Genomic DNA, 18,448 nt, shown 5'->3' on the forward strand with positions numbered 1-18,448 from the left:
TGTGAACTAGGTGTTAACTTTGCAAAGCGTGTTTATGAACGTGAACAAGGTGTAAAGATGCTTTACACAAGGGAGTTGAAAGTAAAAGCTATAAAATTTAAATTTGCATCTTGCAACAAATTGCATATGTTATATTGGTAAAGCAATCCTTTTGGAATGGGGAGATTGTGAGTTCAAACCCCTTCTCACCTCAATATCACTCAAGAACTCCACGATTTCAAGTCATTGTTGATCTTGAACCATAGAGTTTTTTGAAAAATGAGAAGTCAATTAGCCTTAAGCAAAACGGACCACCTACATTGTCATTTAGAAAGCCATCATTTTACTTATTCATTTCAACTTTACGACATACACAAGCTATCATTTTGGATGGTGGTAATTTTTTATGCTAAAAAGAAGTATTTTAATATTTTTGGCCGCGGCCAAAAACAGATTGGTGGCTTTTCTCTCGGATGGGCCCAAAAGTACAAGCAACTTCAAACATTATGAAGCAACGTGGGAGGTTGCATGCTATAGACTAGGTGACCCTCCCTCTCTCTCTCTCTCTTCTCACGTCTCTCTGCATGGCAACGAAACTGCACGTACCGCCTGCAGCTTTTCTTTTGCTTTTCCCTTGGAGACGTAGACAGCTCATGAGAAGATATGGCGAAGGATTTAGCTTTGAGGCTGAAGAAGTGCCTCGAGCTTCGGCACCAGAACCAGAGAAAGCACCTAGCAAACATTAGGAATGTTAAAGCTGAAGATAACGTCGATTCTTGCCATGTCCAGTCCATTCTGCAGAAGGACGTTCTGGCTCATGATCAGAAATGCTCTCATTGCCAGCTCACAGAGATTGCTCTTCTTGAAGATGATGAAGCTTGCCGTTGCCAATTACCCAGTATATGCGCACACAATGTGGGTACAAATGATGATATTTTGGATGATGTTCATCCCCAAGCTGCTCGGCAGAAGTGCCAGAGCTACTTCAATCCTCAAACACCGCCCGTTGCTTTCACTTCATCTGCCACTGCAATAAGCAACAACAGTTTCTCTAATACATGCAACTTGATTCTTCAACAGCATGACAACAATAATGATGGATACAGGGCTAGCATTGCAACTATAAAGCCATGTAAGCTTTTAGCTCATGTATTTTGTCAAGATGTCACTGTTCTTTTGAGCCTTGCAGTGAGCTAATTTGGCGGGTTTGACCAAAGCATAATGTAGGTTAGGATTTAACCAAAGCAAGACCTGTAGGCCTATCTCAATTATGATAGGCCCCAAGTAAGTCATAACTTGAATTGACTATCCTTGGACTTGCTAACATGCAGTTTCCATGGATTTTTTAGTTTACTTTTGTATACTCGCAGCATGACCTCAGTCTTGTTGCAGGTAACCCATGACCCGCTCAAAAAATAGCGTTTGAACACTGATGTTTACATCCACTATCCCTTGCCATGTCTAAAAGCAATGTATATATAAGCGCAATGTGGACTTTTGGACCGAACGGATCATGCCCTATAAGAATGACTAAGTCCATTTGAGAGACTACCAAGATATTTCTCTTGCTGTTAGTATGACAGAGTGTGAAGAAAATCTTCCACCCCTTGGATTATAGGAAAATATATATGTTTTGAGACTGGAGAGGTTGAAAATCAAGAAGTAGTTTTTGCTTGTATATATATATTTTTTATGACTATGAGGATCACAACTCTTGTTGATCAATCAACATTTTGTATCTTTTATCTGGGGGAGGATACCCTCAAGGTCTTTATTTAAGAGAAGATTCTTTTGCTATAAGAGGAGGAGAGGGGGGGGGGAGAGAGAGAGAGAGAGAGAGAGAGAGAGAGAGAAATGAAATGAAATGTTATATTAACGTCTTCAAAAGGCCAAAATGACCTATGAGACCAATGTGTTACAAAATGGTGAATCTAATACCATGTCTGGGTATAAAAGAACTAGATACTACTACTAGAATCTATCCTCATTTGCACTCTCTGCTGTAGTCTCCGTCGATGCTGTGTAGCCCCTCTCCTCAATCGTGGCCGTTTGGATCTCCGTAGCTCCAGTGCTCGGTCGATGAGAGTGCCGGTAGTGGCCGAATGAGTGTGGGCCGAGCTCTGCAATGATGACCGCTCCTCTGGCTGTCCCATATCTAGTGAAAAGAAATCTGTAATCTGTCTGTGGGACTGTCTCTCTCTATCTCTCCCCAGTAAAGTGTCTATAGAGAGAGAGGTGCGTGCTCACAATGATCAGCTGCTATTGTCGTGAGTCCTTGGCATGCTGTGGCCCACATCTCTATTGTTGGGGACATACTAGGCACCTTATTTAATCCCTTTTGGTATTGTCTTCTTTGTAAATTACTTAATCGGAATATGAGAAGTCTTGGGAAGTGGCAGTTTGCACTCCACTCTTGGAATCTATGCACTGTCATGATGGGCATATATACTAGTTGTCGTGCTCGTGTTCTAATAGTTAATGAAGATCCTTTTTGTCTCTATAGTGCTTCAATTCTCTGTGCAGGATTTTGAAATGTCTCTCTAGTTCCTTTCTCATTTCCTCTTTCTTGGTTCTGAGTGTGTTTAGGGTAGCATAAGTGTTAGTGATTGTGTGGTTCGAATAGAGTTGAAAGAGTTCTTGTATTATTTCAAGAGAAATAGGGGAAGGTTGTCCTATGATGGATGATTGAAGGGGATTGTTGGAGATTGGGTAGATTTTATTTCACTAGGTCAGAAGCAAGATGACATAAGAATTAGGTTGATGTGGGTGATAGAGTATGATGACGTTTCCCCATAGCCAAGCCATAGGGGGAGATGGATCCAGATGTGGAGAGGAGGAAAGAGAGCGAGAACCACCCAAAAAAATCTTTTGAGAATTTGATACGGGGAGTCTCTTTGGAGTTGCAGCCACATAACCCTTGTTAACAAGGAGACGGTTGCATTTCTTTGATCAATTGATAGGCAAATCTAGGCCGAGACCACGCCCATAACCAATTCCAGAGCTGCCACCAAATATGGCAGCTTTGATAACCAATCTTAAAGTTAGGTTCCCATGATTTTCCATGTTGCTCAATTTGAGACCTGGTTGGATGGCAGGCGGTGTCGGAGGCACTTATATTATGGAAACAAGAAAATCCATTAGTTTGAGGCTACAATGGTGATCGGAGGAACTTATATGATGGAAACAAGAAAATGCATTAGTTTGAGGCTACATTGGAAAGTAAAGTGATGTCTTTGTTTATCCAATTTCCTACTTATCATTTTGCTGAAGCATTAAAAGTAGCTTTCTTAGGGAGATTCCAGACAAAACATACACCCAATGTCTCAGCAAAGATTAAAACCTTTGAATAAAAGAAGATGTTGGTGGAAGACTATTCTTTGAGGTTCAGTCTATCGAGAGAAGATTGCAGGGCAATGGACGGCTTAGGAATGAAATTTTTTTGCAAGGTCTTAGAAAGGATTTAAGGAATGCAGTGACCAGTGGGGAGGCTATGGGAGGAGTCCCGGATTTAGTAAAGAATGCAATCAGAGTGGAAAAATGGTTTGGAACAACTAGTTCACAAATGAAGAAAAAGATAAGGTCTAAAGTGGATTCTGATGATGATTCTAGCAGTAACGATTACTTCAATATAGATTCGAATTTGAAGAATAATGGGTTTGGTGATCTGGAGATAGAATCAGAGGTGCAAGATGCTTTACATGATGAAAAGGCTAAGAAGAAAATGAAGAAGAAGAAAAAAGCGAGGGTTGAGAAGGCAAAGAATGAAATTCAAAAGAAGCATGAAGGAGAACAGAATTTAGGACCGATCTACAAAAAGGTGAAGAAAGTGGGTGTTAAGAAGGGCAACAAACCTCATTGTGAGGTATGTGTTGAAGATGGGCATCCTATATCTCAACGGAGTACAAGCCTAACTTTCAAGGGCCCATTCTGGATAGGGTTCGACAACGGGGAAGTCACTAATCAAGTTGTAGTAGAGCAATAGTAGCAGGGCCAACATGGATATTATCCTAAGGAGCAATCGCGGGAGTAAAATAGTTGAGATGTCTCCTAGGTATGAAAATCGAGGAAGGCAAAGAGGAAACGGTGAAGGAGGTCTACTACATTGGAGAAGGAACTGGGGTTTGTGGTCCAAATTTGCAATCTCTTCACCAGAATAGGCCTCAAGGTCAAGACCATGCCCTAGAGCCTCAAGTGAATGTGGTAATCCCAAATTTTTTTGGAGTTTCAGATAGACAAGTCAAAGACTTTGGCACGGTGTCACAAATTGATGACGTGGCAACCTGCAAGAACCCCAGAACTGCGTCGACAGGCTGATTGTACGGGCAGTCCACGTGACAGTTGTACGGATGCTGCAAAATGCATTGATTGCTGACGTGGCAGTTTTTCACAAATTGCACTGACATGGCTGACATGGTGTTCCGTACGAATCAGCGCAATTTACGTTGGCTGATTTTGTTAGCAGCTTTGGGACAATTGCTTTTGAGTTTAAAGATTTTTGGGGCTCTGCTTTTGGGCATCCCTTGTACTTATAAATAAGTGGGCTAGGCCTCACTTCTCAGAGCATCTGGACGCAGAGTCTAAGAGTGAGCGCCTGCCTACTCTCTTGTACTTTGAACATAGATTAATATAAAAAGAAATACCGAAAGGGGCGCCAGTCTTTGGGATCAAAGTGCAACCGATTTCTCTTCTACCGAGAAATCCGATCCTTTTCTCGTGGCACTTATGGATTCCAACAAGAAACAGTCAACTTCTTCTGCATCTGCGAATGCGGGAGGAGATCACGAAGAAGATTCTCATGATCAAACACAGGAAGAGTACGGCCCACCTCGCCCTACTCTTCGAGATTGAAGAGATGGAACGCCGACAACTAGTTGACGAGGCAACAAGGCGGATGATTAAAATTGCGAAGGATCTGAAATTTGCAAATTTTTTGTCTCAGCAATCCATCGCAGAAGTGCACATCCAGTGGTAGAAAGCTACAAAATCACCCCTCAAACCGGCAATCAAGAAACCTCCTTCTTCGAGGATGTTTACAGAGCAAGAATTACAAGAGGTGGTTCAGACACAGATCAGCCGGCTTTTGGACGCAAACAACAAATCCAAAAAGCACGATAAAAAGCACAAGAAAGGGACTGACCTCCCGGGTTATTTGGGTCGTCAATCTTCTTTTGCATCGGCAAGAAAGCAGAAGAAGCGTGTACGATTCGAAGGACTACCTAGTTCTTCTTCTTCTTCTTCTTCTTCTTCTGACAGTTCTTCTAGCTCTTTTGACTCGAGCGAAGAAGACAAAAAAGGCAAAAAGCGAAGCAAAAAGCAAAGCTTCGGAAAGGGCAAGAAAAAGGAATTAGAAGCCTAGATTTCGCCCAGTTTTTGACAACTCAACAGAGGAGTCATTCTCAGATAGTTCGGACTCCGACGATCACATGTTTTATGCAAAAAAGAAGCATTTTTATAGAGCCAACCAATATGACTTCCTCGAAGATAAAAGCAAGAAAGTAAAAGAATTCAAAGAAGGTGGACAGTCGATTAAGTTTGACTCTTTTTTTGGATTCCAAGATGCTCCGAGGGCTTTGGCCTTCATCAGCAGTTTGACATAGCTTTTTTTGGAGGGCATTACTTAGAGCACTCCAAGATTAGGAGGGCTACATCTTTCTTCAAGAGAAATGCTCGAACATGGTGGTCCACTCTTCTTCTGAGGCAGGAAGCTCTAGTTAAATGGTTGAAATTCAAAAGGCTCTTTATGTCTTCTTGGTTGACTGGGGAGTATGAACGAGATATACGAACCGCTTGGAATCATCTTCAGATGACCAAGGGAGATTCTCTAGACGCTTATTGCGAGAGATTTTGGAACTCTTTTCTACCGACCTCTTCATTTAAGAAGGTCTCGTTTAAGGAACAGATTGTGCGGTTTTGCTGCCGACTTCCTACAGAGATCTGTGATTACTGCCTGGAACAAAAGTCAAATTCTATTCAAGAATTGATGGATCATGCGAAACGGGGTTTTGCGATACATTCGGGCAATGTGACTTACCCCACTGATGAGATCTTGACTCAGAGAACTCAACAGATTTCTAACAATGAAAGTAGAAAGAGAAAGAGTTCCCAAGAAAAGAAAAACAAGGATACACGACCCCGGCTCACTCTTCGAGAGAGAGCCAATTACATCAAAGAAGGGAAGTGTTTTGGATGTGGGGAACATGGGCACGTCTCCGCGAAGTGCCCTAAAAAGGTATACAAGAACAAAATGAAGACATGCCAGAGAGTTCGAGAGCAGCTGAGGAACGTGGCAGAAAGGCAAGATTAAAGCAAGACTAGTTCCAGATTGCATGGGGATTGACCCAAGCATCAGTCCCCATGCATGATTGATGATAGTACAGAACTTTGCCGAGCTTGGGGCAAAGTGAAAGGTCAAGAAGCCCTAATTTTCTTTGATGGAGGAGCCAAGGCCAACTTCATTTCACTTGAATTGGCGGCGCGGCTCGAGATTACACCCGATCGGATGGGACCACCAGCAGAGACAGTTCTAGCGGCACTCAGACGGGACATAGCCATTACACCTGTCATTGGCAAACTTCGGTTGCATTGTCAGGGGTATTTGGGACATGAGGACTTTTATATAATGCCCTTGGAAGTTTGTGACGTCCTCCTTGGAGTCCCTTGGTACCATAAGAACAACGTCGTGGTCGATTATCGGGCAAAGAAAGTGACATTGACAAATGAAAAGGGCCAAAAAATTGTACTTGATGTGAAGCTGAAGGGGGAGTCTGTCCCTATTGGATCGGCTTCGGCCGTTTCCAAATTAATGAAATTAAGTCTGTTTGTTTACTCGATCTATTTCAAAGAGTTAAATGATGAACACAGAACAAATGTCTGAACTTGATAAAGAACGCCAAGATTTTCTCCACACTCATGCCGATTGATTTTCTGAGGGCCTGCCATGCGAGCTGCCATCATCTTGTCCTGAGGATCATACTATTAATCTGATACCTGGAAGCACACCAGCGAACAAGCCACCTTACCGTGTGAGCCAAGCCTAGAATGAAGAGATTATGAACCAAGTGAAAGACCTCTTGGAAAAAGGTCTTATCCAGCTGAGTACTTCACCCTACTTCTCTCCGGTGTTCTTGGTTTTAAAGAAAGACGGATCTTGGAGAATGTGCAATGATTATAGAGCTATCAATAAAATCACCATCAAGAACAGATTTTCGATTCCGAGGATCGATGATATTCTTGACTGATTACAAGGATCCTCTTGTTTCATCAGGATCGATTTGAAAAGCAGATATCATCAGATCCGAATCGCGTTGGGAGATGTCTACAAGGCAGCTTTTCGGACGAGTTTCGGTTTATATGAATTTTTGGTGATGCCTTTTGGCCTAACCAATTCTCTAGCGACTTTCAACCGAATGATGGATAGGATTTTCAGAGAGTACATATCTTTTGTTGGCACTTTCTTTGATGACATTATAATCTTCTCCAAGGATGAGACAGAACATAGACACCATTTACTACAGGTCTTTCAAGCATTGCGAGATCACAAGTTGGCGATCAATGCCAAATCAATGCCAAGAAGAGTGAATTTTCCTTACCGGAAGCAGCAGGAGTACAGATGGACCCGGCCAAGATTGACACTATACGTGATTGGCCCGATTTGAAGGATGTCCATGAAGTTAGAAGCTTTTTGGGCTTATGTTCTTACTACCGGCGGTTCATTAGAAAGTTTGCAGAGGTCACTTCCCCTTCGCAAATTTTAACACAGAAAGGAGTCCCTTTCTCGTGGGGACCCACAGAGGTGAATGCCCTTCAGACTTTGATTGAGAACTCTGTGTAGAGATCTCTTCTGGGAGGTTGCTTTTTGAGAACAAAGTTGCGTTCTGAGTGTTGAGACTTCAAAGGTAACGTTTTTCATATTTTGATCTCTAAGTGTTTGTTTGTATGAGTACTTCCTCTTCGCGAGGGAGTAGGAGCAAAGGAGGGCATGAGCTTGTGTAGGAGAAAAGCGCTTTGAAGAACTAGAGCCAGATCAGCCAGGGGTTTCATACCCCGAGTTTGGGAGTAGATCCACAGATCTAAGATTCTACAAAAGAAGACTCTGGGAATAGAGTCGGAAGGGATGCCAACCCCTGAGTTTGGAAAGTGAGATCCAGAGGTGAGACATTGGTTCTCGAGGATTTTGAGAAAGGAATGAAGGTTCCTAGGAAATAGGGCTTTTGCCCAAAGAATAGGAAGCCGAGGCTTCCGAGTACCATCGAGTCTGATTCTAGAAAGAGCGTGGTAATACGTTCGATTCAAGTACTTGTATAGACTTCTCCCCATTAATACTTTTATTGGGGGGGGGGGGGGGGAAGCGGAGGGGGGAACCAACCCATTTCTCTCTCTATTTCTCTCTATATCAATTGGCTTCAGAACCAAGGATAAATTCTATTTATCCGAGTATAATTGTTATATTTATGCGCTCCCATTTGTGCAACGGTATCAAAGAATGTCTCCTCTCTTTCTTTGTAAAGAAGGACGAATTTGGGAAGATACGGGAAGAAAACGTGAGAGAAGCAAGCAGACGGGACTTCAAGTTGCACAAGAAAAGCTCGAAGCCTTTAGATATGAGCCAAGGGCTCATTCTCTGGCATGCTTCTGCCGGAAGGTGCAGGGATTGGAGTGCCGGCGTTGTACTGAGTTCAAGCAATATAAAGAATACCGAAAGGGGCGCCAACGTTCAAGGCCAATGCTCTCTTGGGGTGGCACTCCGCCACTCTTGTCTCGTGTCGTGCATCTCTTTTTGTTTAGTTGTTATTTGAAGTGCTTAAAGTTGCTCAGTCTGTTCTTTTCCATTGTCACGTAGTGCCCGTCCCCGTGACAGTGGTATCAGAGCTTCAGGCGTGTGCTTTTCTGAAAGAATACCGGTCCTACCAAAGAGAAAACAAAGCAAGATGGAGCTTCCAAGTTTCACATGGGATTTTATTTAAGAATATTCGTGTCCCGACCCTCGACATTAGGCACTCCCATCCTTACTCCATCGCGCATCGGGCGCGCTCCCGTCTTCATTGCTCTGTCTTATAGGGCATAGGCCATAGCAGATTATTACTTGAACTTTCTCGACATCTCTCAGTAGATGTCTCTTCTCAAACCAATAACCTTGGAGGCTCAGTGTGATTGCTATATCTTGGGGCTATCATCACTGCCACCAGGAACACTGTCTGTCGAGACCTATATTGACTATTCAAGAGCTTATAGACCATGCTACGGTCGGCTACAAATTTATGGAAGAAATCTAACCCTAATTTTTGTGCAGGTTTCAGGACGGAAGCCCTGTCGACTTTCGAGCTCGGCTGATGTCGAGAATGCTTTTTCATTTTGATTTGGCAGTTTTCTGAGTTCTTTTTGAGAACTTATTTGATGATCTTGTTTGAAATGGATGGTATCTGTTTTAAACCTGTCTTGGTGCTGATTTGAATTTTTGACTCTGGTTTTGATACTAATTTCAATACTAGGTGATATACTCCCAGCTGCAGTAGTGAGAAATGTTGTTTTGGCAGTCCAAACCTCGGAATGACGCAACCGGGATGTCTAGGAGCGTTTTGTTGTATGCTGGAAAACCTCTGAATGACACAGATGAGATGTCTGGGGAGCGTTTGGTTGCATGCTGCGGTTTGGGGGGCGTTTGGTTGTAAAAGGCCTCTATATCTCCCGGCCCAGACCTTTTTAGGTTATGTGGGATTTGTGACGAGGGAGTCGTTGAACAACTCATGGCCCAAACCTGAATGGTTATTTGTAGGGGGACGGGGACGGGCGGGGGGGGGGGGTCATTGGCGACTTTATGTTTCTATTCCTTGTAACATGCATATGTAAGCATTTTTGTTGCATTGTGATGTGCCAACCACTGAATATTTTTTATTGGATGCGATTTTTCTGGGAAACCAACGACCAAGATATCAAGCGCTCCAATCTGGAATGAGACTCCTTATTGAAAAAAGAGATTTTTTTGGGAATCCAACGACCCAAGATATCAAGAGCTACAATCTTGAATGAGAAAATTGATTGTCCCTCGGATTGTCCCTCAAAATGTCCCTAAGAATGACCCTCCGAAATTTTTGAGTTAACTTGAGTTGTTTTGTAGATATACGGTAATCGCAGATGATTAATTTCTTTTAAGAAGGGGGGATGTAACAAATTGCTGACGTGTCAAGCCACTGAAGAACGGAGCGAACCTGCACATCCCGGATGAGGGGCATAAACCCTAGAAGGAATAGAAGAAGAAGAAGCAGGAGAAGATGTTTTACCAACTTGCAAGTCTTGACAAGTGGCGTATTTTTTCAAGAAGAGTTTCCACCAACTTAAACGACCCCGTCCAATGGGGCCCAAGTGACCTAAAGAGATTAAATAAAGCGAGACCAACACACACACACACACACACACAAAAAGTGTAAATTGCGGATGACGTGGCAAAGGCTGTATGGAAGACCCAAATTTTGCGCTAGACTGTTGACGTGACAAAGACAATACGGAATTCCGTGCTTTGCACTGATTGTGCTGACGTGGAAGCTGTACAGATTTTCGCAAAACGTGCTCGCAGTTTTTGGCGCTAGTGCTTTTGGGACCAAATGCTTTTGAGTTTGAAGCTTTTCATGTAGCTGCTTTTCAGAGGCCAAGGGCCTTTAGATATGAGCCAAGGGCTCATTCTCTGGCATGCTTCTGCACGAAGCTGCAAGAATTGGAGTACCGATGTTGTACTGAGTTCAAGCAATATAAAGAAATACCGAAAAGGGCGCCAACGTTTGGGGCCAATGCTCTCTTGGAGTGGAACTCTGCCACTCCCGTCTTGTGTCGTGTTTAGTTGTTATTTGAAGTGCTTAAAGTTGCTCAATTTGTTCTTTTTCGTTGGCACGTGGTGCCCGTCCCCGTGACAGGAACAATCGACCAACCCCGAGCAAAGGCCTCGAACAAGAACCTTCTCTTGTGAGATGGCCGACTCTGTTTACCAGAGGAAGACATTCTCACATGAGATTAATGCGCTATGATTTGGACATATCCTATGCGGAGGACACAAGAGGTTTCCACGCCAGATTACACGCAAGCACACATACCTAGATTGATTCCAAAAAGATTATCCTTCTTGAGGTTGAGAAGACAGAATTGAGTTAGCAGATTCTTGGAAGGAAACTTCCAATTTGTCGGAAAGACATGAATGACAAGTTGCCTACATGACTCGTAAGATTGATGATTGTTGAAAGATATCCTCGAGGAACTAGAGGAAAGATATGAGTACCCCATCTACTTTCGAGCCGGTAAGGTAAGTATTGAATTATTGAATTTTTGTTTAATTAAATTTTTGAGTTCTCTCTTGAGAAGGACCAACTCAACTCACCATTGAGCAAGATTTGGATGTTTTCTTCAGTTTCTTCCCAAGCAATTCAGTTGGACCTCTACAATTGAGAACAATTGTTTCTAAATGAGAGAGATGTTGCTAAATTAGCTTTTTTGACAAAAATATAATTCTAAATGAATTATTGGATTTATGTAGTAGGGCTACATTGTCACTAGCACATGACAAGAAGTTAATTGCAATTGGGCTGGAGTTCACACTGGACAAACTCTCGCTTGGACAATGACACATGGCAAGTGATACGGATGGTGGTCTAGTGGACACCATGGCCATAACACCACCACCTCAGTTTGGAGATAGGCTTAACTCGATTGGGATATCTGCTGGCCGTTGGTGGCTCTTGAGGAGATACATATGTGTGGTAGAGATTTCACGCACATTGCATACTTGAGCAGATACATATGTGTGGTAGAGATTTCACGCACATTGCATTGAGGAGCACCCACTGTAGAGAGCACGACACATTATCTCTGCTATACAGGTGCTCTCAATTTTGGCACGCCCAGTGGGACCACGATTGAAGTCTCACTTTGTCGAGAGTCGAATCGAGGCATTTGTGCTAATCTGTTCGTTTCGACTGGTCTGGTCCAGCCTCAGCTTCGCCTTGTCCGGCTTGGTCGCCCTAGACCAGCTTGGTCTAGACTAGCTTCTTTGCCCTAGACCAGATTGGTCTAGACCAACTTCGCCCTAGTCCAACTCGGTTGAGTATTTCTCGCTTCTATCTTGAGGAGTCGTCTAGACCAACTTCGCCCTAGTCCTGCTTGCTCGAGCTAAATTTGCCCTAGACCAGCTTGGTTTAGATCAGCTTCACCTTAGTCCAGCTTGGTCTAGTCTCTCTCGCTCCTATCTAGAGAAGTGGTCTAGCCAATTCTAGCTGGTCTAGTTGGGTCTGGTCCAGTGGGTCTAGACCATCCAACTAGTTCAAGGGTATCCATGCCCAAAGCTTGGGTGGGATTGTTGCTACTGCATGACACATACAAGGCAATCTAAAGATCGACAAAGCCCACTACTGAGCCCGCTGAAGTACTACCACGGAAAGCGTCAACCTCGTGCCAATTAGAAGTCTACCAGCCCCGTTACCCCTACCCTCCCACGCATCTACCTCCATTCCCTCAACCAAATCTTCACCTCCAAGGTCACCTGCCCCGGTACAGTTCTCACCCACTATGTTACAGGAACCTCTTGAGCAACAGGTTTAGGAGCAGATAGCCATGGAGGAGTTGATAAGCGTTCTGGCTAAGGTGAACATCAAGTTCCCGACTTTCAAAGGTCTCTCCATAGAGGATGCAAACGACCATGCTAGGAGATTTGTATCCCTCTGCAGGGGTCGTGGTCTCAATAGAGATAGTACTCTTCCCATCAACCTTGGATGGCTTAGCAGATAAATGGTACAGTCAATTTGCAGAGAAACGCTTTATGACTTGGGCCACATTACGAAAGCAGTTCTGTGAAGCCTTCAGGCCAGGGGACTTCCAAGAGAAGGTTCTGGATGAGTTGGCCAACCTGATGCTCCAGCCAAATGCAACTTTTGCAGAACTCGTGACCAGAACCAAGTCTCTGGTCGCTAAGCTTCCTCAGCAACCAAGTGAATTTATGGTTAAGAAGTGGGTGGAGAAGGCTCTTCCCAAAACTTCTCAACAAAAACTCCGAGAGAGTCTCCGAACTGAGCCACTCTGGAGGAGTTTGTCGTGGCTGCTACTCGGATATAAGGGGCTAGGAAGCTGTTCACTGACTCCCCTCAGGTAGAGACCACCTCGGTATTTTTGGAAAGTCCTTCTGATCCTTTGACTTCTTTACGCAAGGAACTCAAAGCCCTGAAGTTACGACGAGCTCTTCAAGAGGAAAGATTCTTCTCTCTTCAAGAGGAGAAGCCTCCACATCACGAGGCTTTGGACCAGATCAAGCGCGAGCTAAAGGAGCTCATGTCTCAGCAGGAGACTAAGGCTATGGTCTGGTGTAGCTCATGCCGCTCTCCAAGGCACCCTCCACAGCAATGCCCCCTTCGGGGTTATTGCCACTTCTGTGAAAAGTCTGGACATGAGGATAAGGATTTCTACTAATTAAAGGGATTGTAGCAAATACAACAGTCTTGGTCCTACTCTACAACAAGGGTTAGCACCTGCATCCAACATGGTTTCTCCCTATGGTCATCCCAACCACATGCCCCCTTTGCTGACAACCCCTCCTATGCAATGTATGCAAAGCACTTTTCCATCCCAAAGCTTTTATCATGCAAATGCTCCCTCGGCCCCTCAAAGCTTCTACACATCCACCTCCACCTCTGTGCAGCAGAAGCAAAGACTGCCTCGCCCTTCGTTTCGCCCATCCAATCGGCCCATTTTGTGCTACAGATGCAGGGAATATGGGCATTACCAAAGCAAATGTCCTTTGCCAGAAGGGTATCCTCCTTGCCAACATTTCCCTAAGTCACAGGATCACTATAGTAAGGACTACCCAAAACAACGTGCATCCACGTCTTCGAACCCACCCAAATTCACCTTTTCCAAAATCGATTTGATAATAGTTGGCACCATCTCTCAACCATCACCTTCTACTCGTGTAGTGGTCCCTCGGGACAAGTTTGTAGCAGGGCTACAATGTCATTGGCATGGGACAAGCAGTTAGTTGCAGTTGGGCTTGAGTTCACACTGGGCGGACTCTCGCCTCAGTGACACGTGGCAAGTGTTACGGATGGTGGTCCAGTGGACACCGTGGCCAGATCACCACCACCTCAGTTAGGAGATAGGCTTAGCTGGATTGGAATATCTGCCAGCTGTTGGTGGCTCTTAGAAGATACATATGAGTGGTTGGTTCCACTCGTGGGTATGTATCATCATCCACTTTGTATGGTTTAGCGGCTAGCCTTGAGTCCTGAGTCTAGAGTTCTGCACGCCACTGGCACTCTCCCTACACATTGTGCACATTGGAGCCTTGACACCCCTATTGTATGGTTCGAGCTTGTTGAGTTCCATCGAGTTGAGTCTCCAGTTGTGTTGTGAGTCGTATCGTGTCTTGAGTCAAATTTCGCTTCTATGTTTGAGTCATGTCCTGTTTGATGTTTCTTCTGTTGGAGTGAGGTTTCAGGCATACTGCACTAAGGAGCACCCACTCTAGAAAGCACGACACGTTTTCCTCGCTACAGGTGCTCTCATTTTTGGCACGCCCGGTGGGACCTCAACTAAAGTCTCACTCCATCAAAAGAGTCAAGGAACTACCTGGTTTCAGCTCTCGGTATCACTCAGTTTGTTTGCATAGCTGGGCTTGCCTCAGCTTGGTCCCGTCTAGTTTTCCCAGGAGCCGCTTAGTTTTCAACCTGCTCGTCTAGGCCTGCTTGTCTAGTCTCTCGTCCTGGTCTAGTAGTCTCTCAGCTGGGTCTAGTCCTCTCTCGTCCAGGTCTAGCGAGGAGGTCTAGTCCCTCGCCCTGGTGGAGTGGAGTATGGACCAGTGTACAATAAGTTAAAGGTCTTCGTGCCCAAAGCTTGGGTGGGCTTTTGGTTACTGCATGACACATACAAGGCAGTCAATAGAGCGACAAAGCCCACTACTAAGTCCTTTGAAGTACTACCACAAGGAGCGACAACCCTTCGTGCCAAGCAGACCACCAGCCCCATTACCCTTACCTTCCCCCTCAACCAGCTCTACACTTCCCCAGTCACCCCCATCAATAAACTTCTCATCCACTTTGTTACAGCAAGCTCCAGTGCAACAAGCTCCTGCACAACAGACAACCATGGAGGAGCTCACAAGCGTTCTAGCTAAGGTGAATATTAAGTTTCCGACTTTCAAGGGTCTCTCCACAGAGGATGCTGATGACCATGCTCGAAGATTTGTATCCCTTTGCAGGGGTCGAGGTCTCAACAGAGAAGACGCCTACTTAGTACTCTTTCCATCTACCTTGGATGGCTTAGCCAAAAAATGGTACAGTGAGTTTGCAAGAACCACTTTACAACTTGGGCCACATTACGACAACAGTTCTGTGAAGCTTTCAAGCTAGGGGACTTCCAAGAGAAGGTTCTGGATGAATTGGCCAACCTGATGCTCCTACCAAATGAGACTTTTGCAGAACTCGTGACCAGAACCAAGTATCTGGTCGCTAAGCTTCCTCAGCAACCAAGTGAATTTACAGTTAAGAAGTGGGTGGAGAAGGCTCTTCCCAAAAGCTCTCAGCAAAAACTCCGAGAGTCTCCGACCTGACGCCACTCTGGAGGAATTTGTAGTAGCGGCTACCTTGGCGGACAGCCCTGTCACAAATTGGTGACGTGGCTGCCCTGTACACACATGACATTCCGGTGTGTGCCCTGATGGACTGCTGATCCCGAAAAATGCGGGGTTGATGATGTGGCTGCAGCAGGTGGAGAGCATTTGCTGACGTGACATCCCGCAAATCGCGGCGCAATTCACGGAGGTTAAGCACTGTCAGCTTTTGGCGATGCTTTTCCCACGCAAGGCAGCCAGAGAGAGGAAGCTTTGGCATTATTAAAGAGAAGGCCTATTTGCTTTATTCGATTATCAAGCACGAGAGAGAAAGAGAGGAGAATTCACTCTGTTTTATTTGCCAAAGCTTTTGAGCTTTTGATTTTAAGCTTTTGGGGCTCTGCTTTTGGCATCCCTTGTAACTCTTTATAAGTGAAGTTGGTCTCTCACTTCTCAGAGCATCTGGACGCAGAGTCTAAGAGTGAGACCCAACCGCACTCTTGAACTCAGATTAGTACAAAAAAAGAAATACCGAAAGGGGCGCCAGTCTTTGGGGCCAATATCTCTAGGCACGGAACTCCGCCAGGCCAGTGTTGAATCAATTGTGAACTGTGGACTGTTTTGAAGTGGTTATTTGGTGCTGTGTGGTAGATTCCTGACTTGGAGTGTCCAAGTTTGTTACAGTGGTATCAGAGCACAGCCGATTTCTCTTCTACGGGAAATCCGATCCCAATTTTTTTCTTCTGTGGCACCTATGGCTTCACGCAAGGATCAGTTGACTCCCTCTGCATCCGGAGATGCGGGAAGGGATCCAACGAAGATTCCGGCACGGAGTATGGCCCGCCTCGGCCTACTCAGGCGGAGCGACGAGAGATGGAGCGTTGTCAATTGATCAGCGATGCAACAAAGATGATGCTCAATTTTGCGAAGGACCCAAAATTTGCAAAATATATGAGCAAGACTTCTTTTCAGGAAGTGTACGAGCAATGGCAGAAAACCACAACACCACCCTCAAAACCCGCTCTCAAGAAACCTTCTGCTCACAAGAAATATTCAGAGAAGGAACTAGAAAAGGTTATTGATGCACGGATTGCTCAGCTTTTTGACGCGCAAAACAAAGCTAAAAAGCACGGAAAAAGGCAGAAGAAGAGCACTGACTTCTCGGGTTATTTGGGTCGTCAGTCGACATTTGAAAAGGCAATGAAACAGAAGAAGCGTGTTCGATTTGAAGAAGTACCCAATTCTTCTTCTTCTTCTTCTTCTTCTAACAGTTCTTCTAGCTCATCTGACTCGAGCAAAGAAGGCCGCAAGGGCAAAAAGCGAAGCAAGAAACAACACTTCGGAAAGGGAACGAAAAAGGCAAAGAAGTCTAAATCTTGCCCAGTGAGTGACATTTCTACAAAGGACTCGTCTACAGACAGTTCAGACTCTGACGACAGCAACTTTTATGCAAAGAAGAAGAATTTTTATAAAGCCAACCAATATGACTTTCTGGAAGATAAAAGCAAGAAAGTCCGAGAGTTTAAGGAAGGTGGACAGTCAATTAAATTTGACACGTTTGGGATATAGAGATGCTTCGAAGGCTTTGTCTTTTGTACAGCAGTTTGACATCGCTTTCATGGGAGGACGCTACTCAGAGCACTCTAAGATTCGGAGAGCTGCCTCTTACTTTAAGGGGAATGCTCAAACTTGGTGATCCACAGTTCTTTTAAACAAGATTGCGCTAGTTAAATGGCTGAAATTTAAGAAGCTTTTTATTTCTTCTTGGCTGACTCAGGAGTATGAACGCGATATACGAGCTGCTTGGAACCATCTTCGGATGACCAAGAAAGATACAATGGACGCTTATTGCGAGAGATTCTGGAGCTCTTTTCTACCTGCCTCTTCATTCAAGAAGAACTCGTTCAGAGAACAGATTGAGCGGTTTACCTTGGGTCTACCTACAGAGATCCGAGATCACTGCTTGGAACAAAAGTCAGCTTCTATTCAGGAGTTGATGAGTCATGCGAAACGGGGTTTTGCCATTCACTCTGGCAGTCTAACCTACCCCACTCATGAGGTCATGACACAAAGAGCTGAACAAACTTCTACAAATGAAAGTAGAAAGAGAAAGAGCAACCCAAAAAAGAAGGATGCACGACCCAAGCTTACTCCTCAGGAGAGAGCTCGCTTCATCAGGGAGGGGAAGTGCTTTGGATGCGGGGAACACGGACATATCTCCGCGAAGTGCCCTAAAAAGGCACAGAAAGAAGAGAATAACTAGGACGACGAAAGGCTTGAGAGTTCGAGAGCAGCTAAGGAACGTGGAAGAAAAGGCAAGATGAAAACAGGACTAGTTCCAGATTGTGTGGGTACCGATCCCAACACAACGGACGAGAGTACAGAACTTTGCCGAGCTTGGGACAAAGTGAAATACCAAGAAGCCCTGATCTTCTTTGATGGAGGAGCCAAGGCAAACTTCATTTCACCGGAATTGGCGGCGCAGCTCGAGATCACTCCCGATCGGATGGGACCACTTGCGAAGGCTGTTCTAGCGGCACCCGGCAGGGACGTATCCATTACACCTGTCATTGGCAAAATTCGGTTGCATTGTCAGGGGTATTTGGGGCATAAGGACTTTTACATAATGCCTTTGGAAGCTTTTGGCGGTTATCCATGCTCTTGCTCAGTGGCAGCACTACCTACTCGGAGGGGATTTTACTGTTTTCGCAGACCATCAGAGTTTGCGCTACTTCTTGTCACAGAAGCAACTATCGGAAAAGCAGATGCGGTGGGAGAACATCTTGTCACAGTTTCACTTCCAGATTGTCCATGTTCAGGGACAGAAGAATGTGGTGGCAAATGCTTTGTCTCGGAAGCCGTTGGTTTTGGCTATTTCCGCGATACATCATAAGA

The 18,448-nt window shown here is 44.8% G+C and overlaps 1 protein-coding gene across 1 annotated transcript in view; it reads left to right on the forward strand.

Moving 5' to 3' along the window:
* Positions 1 to 272: 272 nt before the first annotated feature.
* The window catches only part of LOC147456561 (uncharacterized), a 63,751-nt gene continuing 45,575 nt past the window's right edge, over positions 273 to 18,448 (forward strand). Inside the window, exon 1 of the mRNA XM_086514992.1 lies at positions 273 to 1,111. Within this exon, the coding sequence (XP_086371118.1) occupies positions 643 to 1,111 (469 nt within the window). The 5' untranslated portion in view covers positions 273 to 642. The remainder of the gene's footprint in view (positions 1,112 to 18,448) is intronic.

Source organism: Adiantum capillus-veneris, chromosome 6 (genome assembly GCF_014529385.1).
Source record: "Adiantum capillus-veneris isolate H3 chromosome 6, ASM1452938v2, whole genome shotgun sequence".
Classification (NCBI taxonomy): domain Eukaryota; kingdom Viridiplantae; phylum Streptophyta; class Polypodiopsida; order Polypodiales; family Pteridaceae; genus Adiantum; species Adiantum capillus-veneris.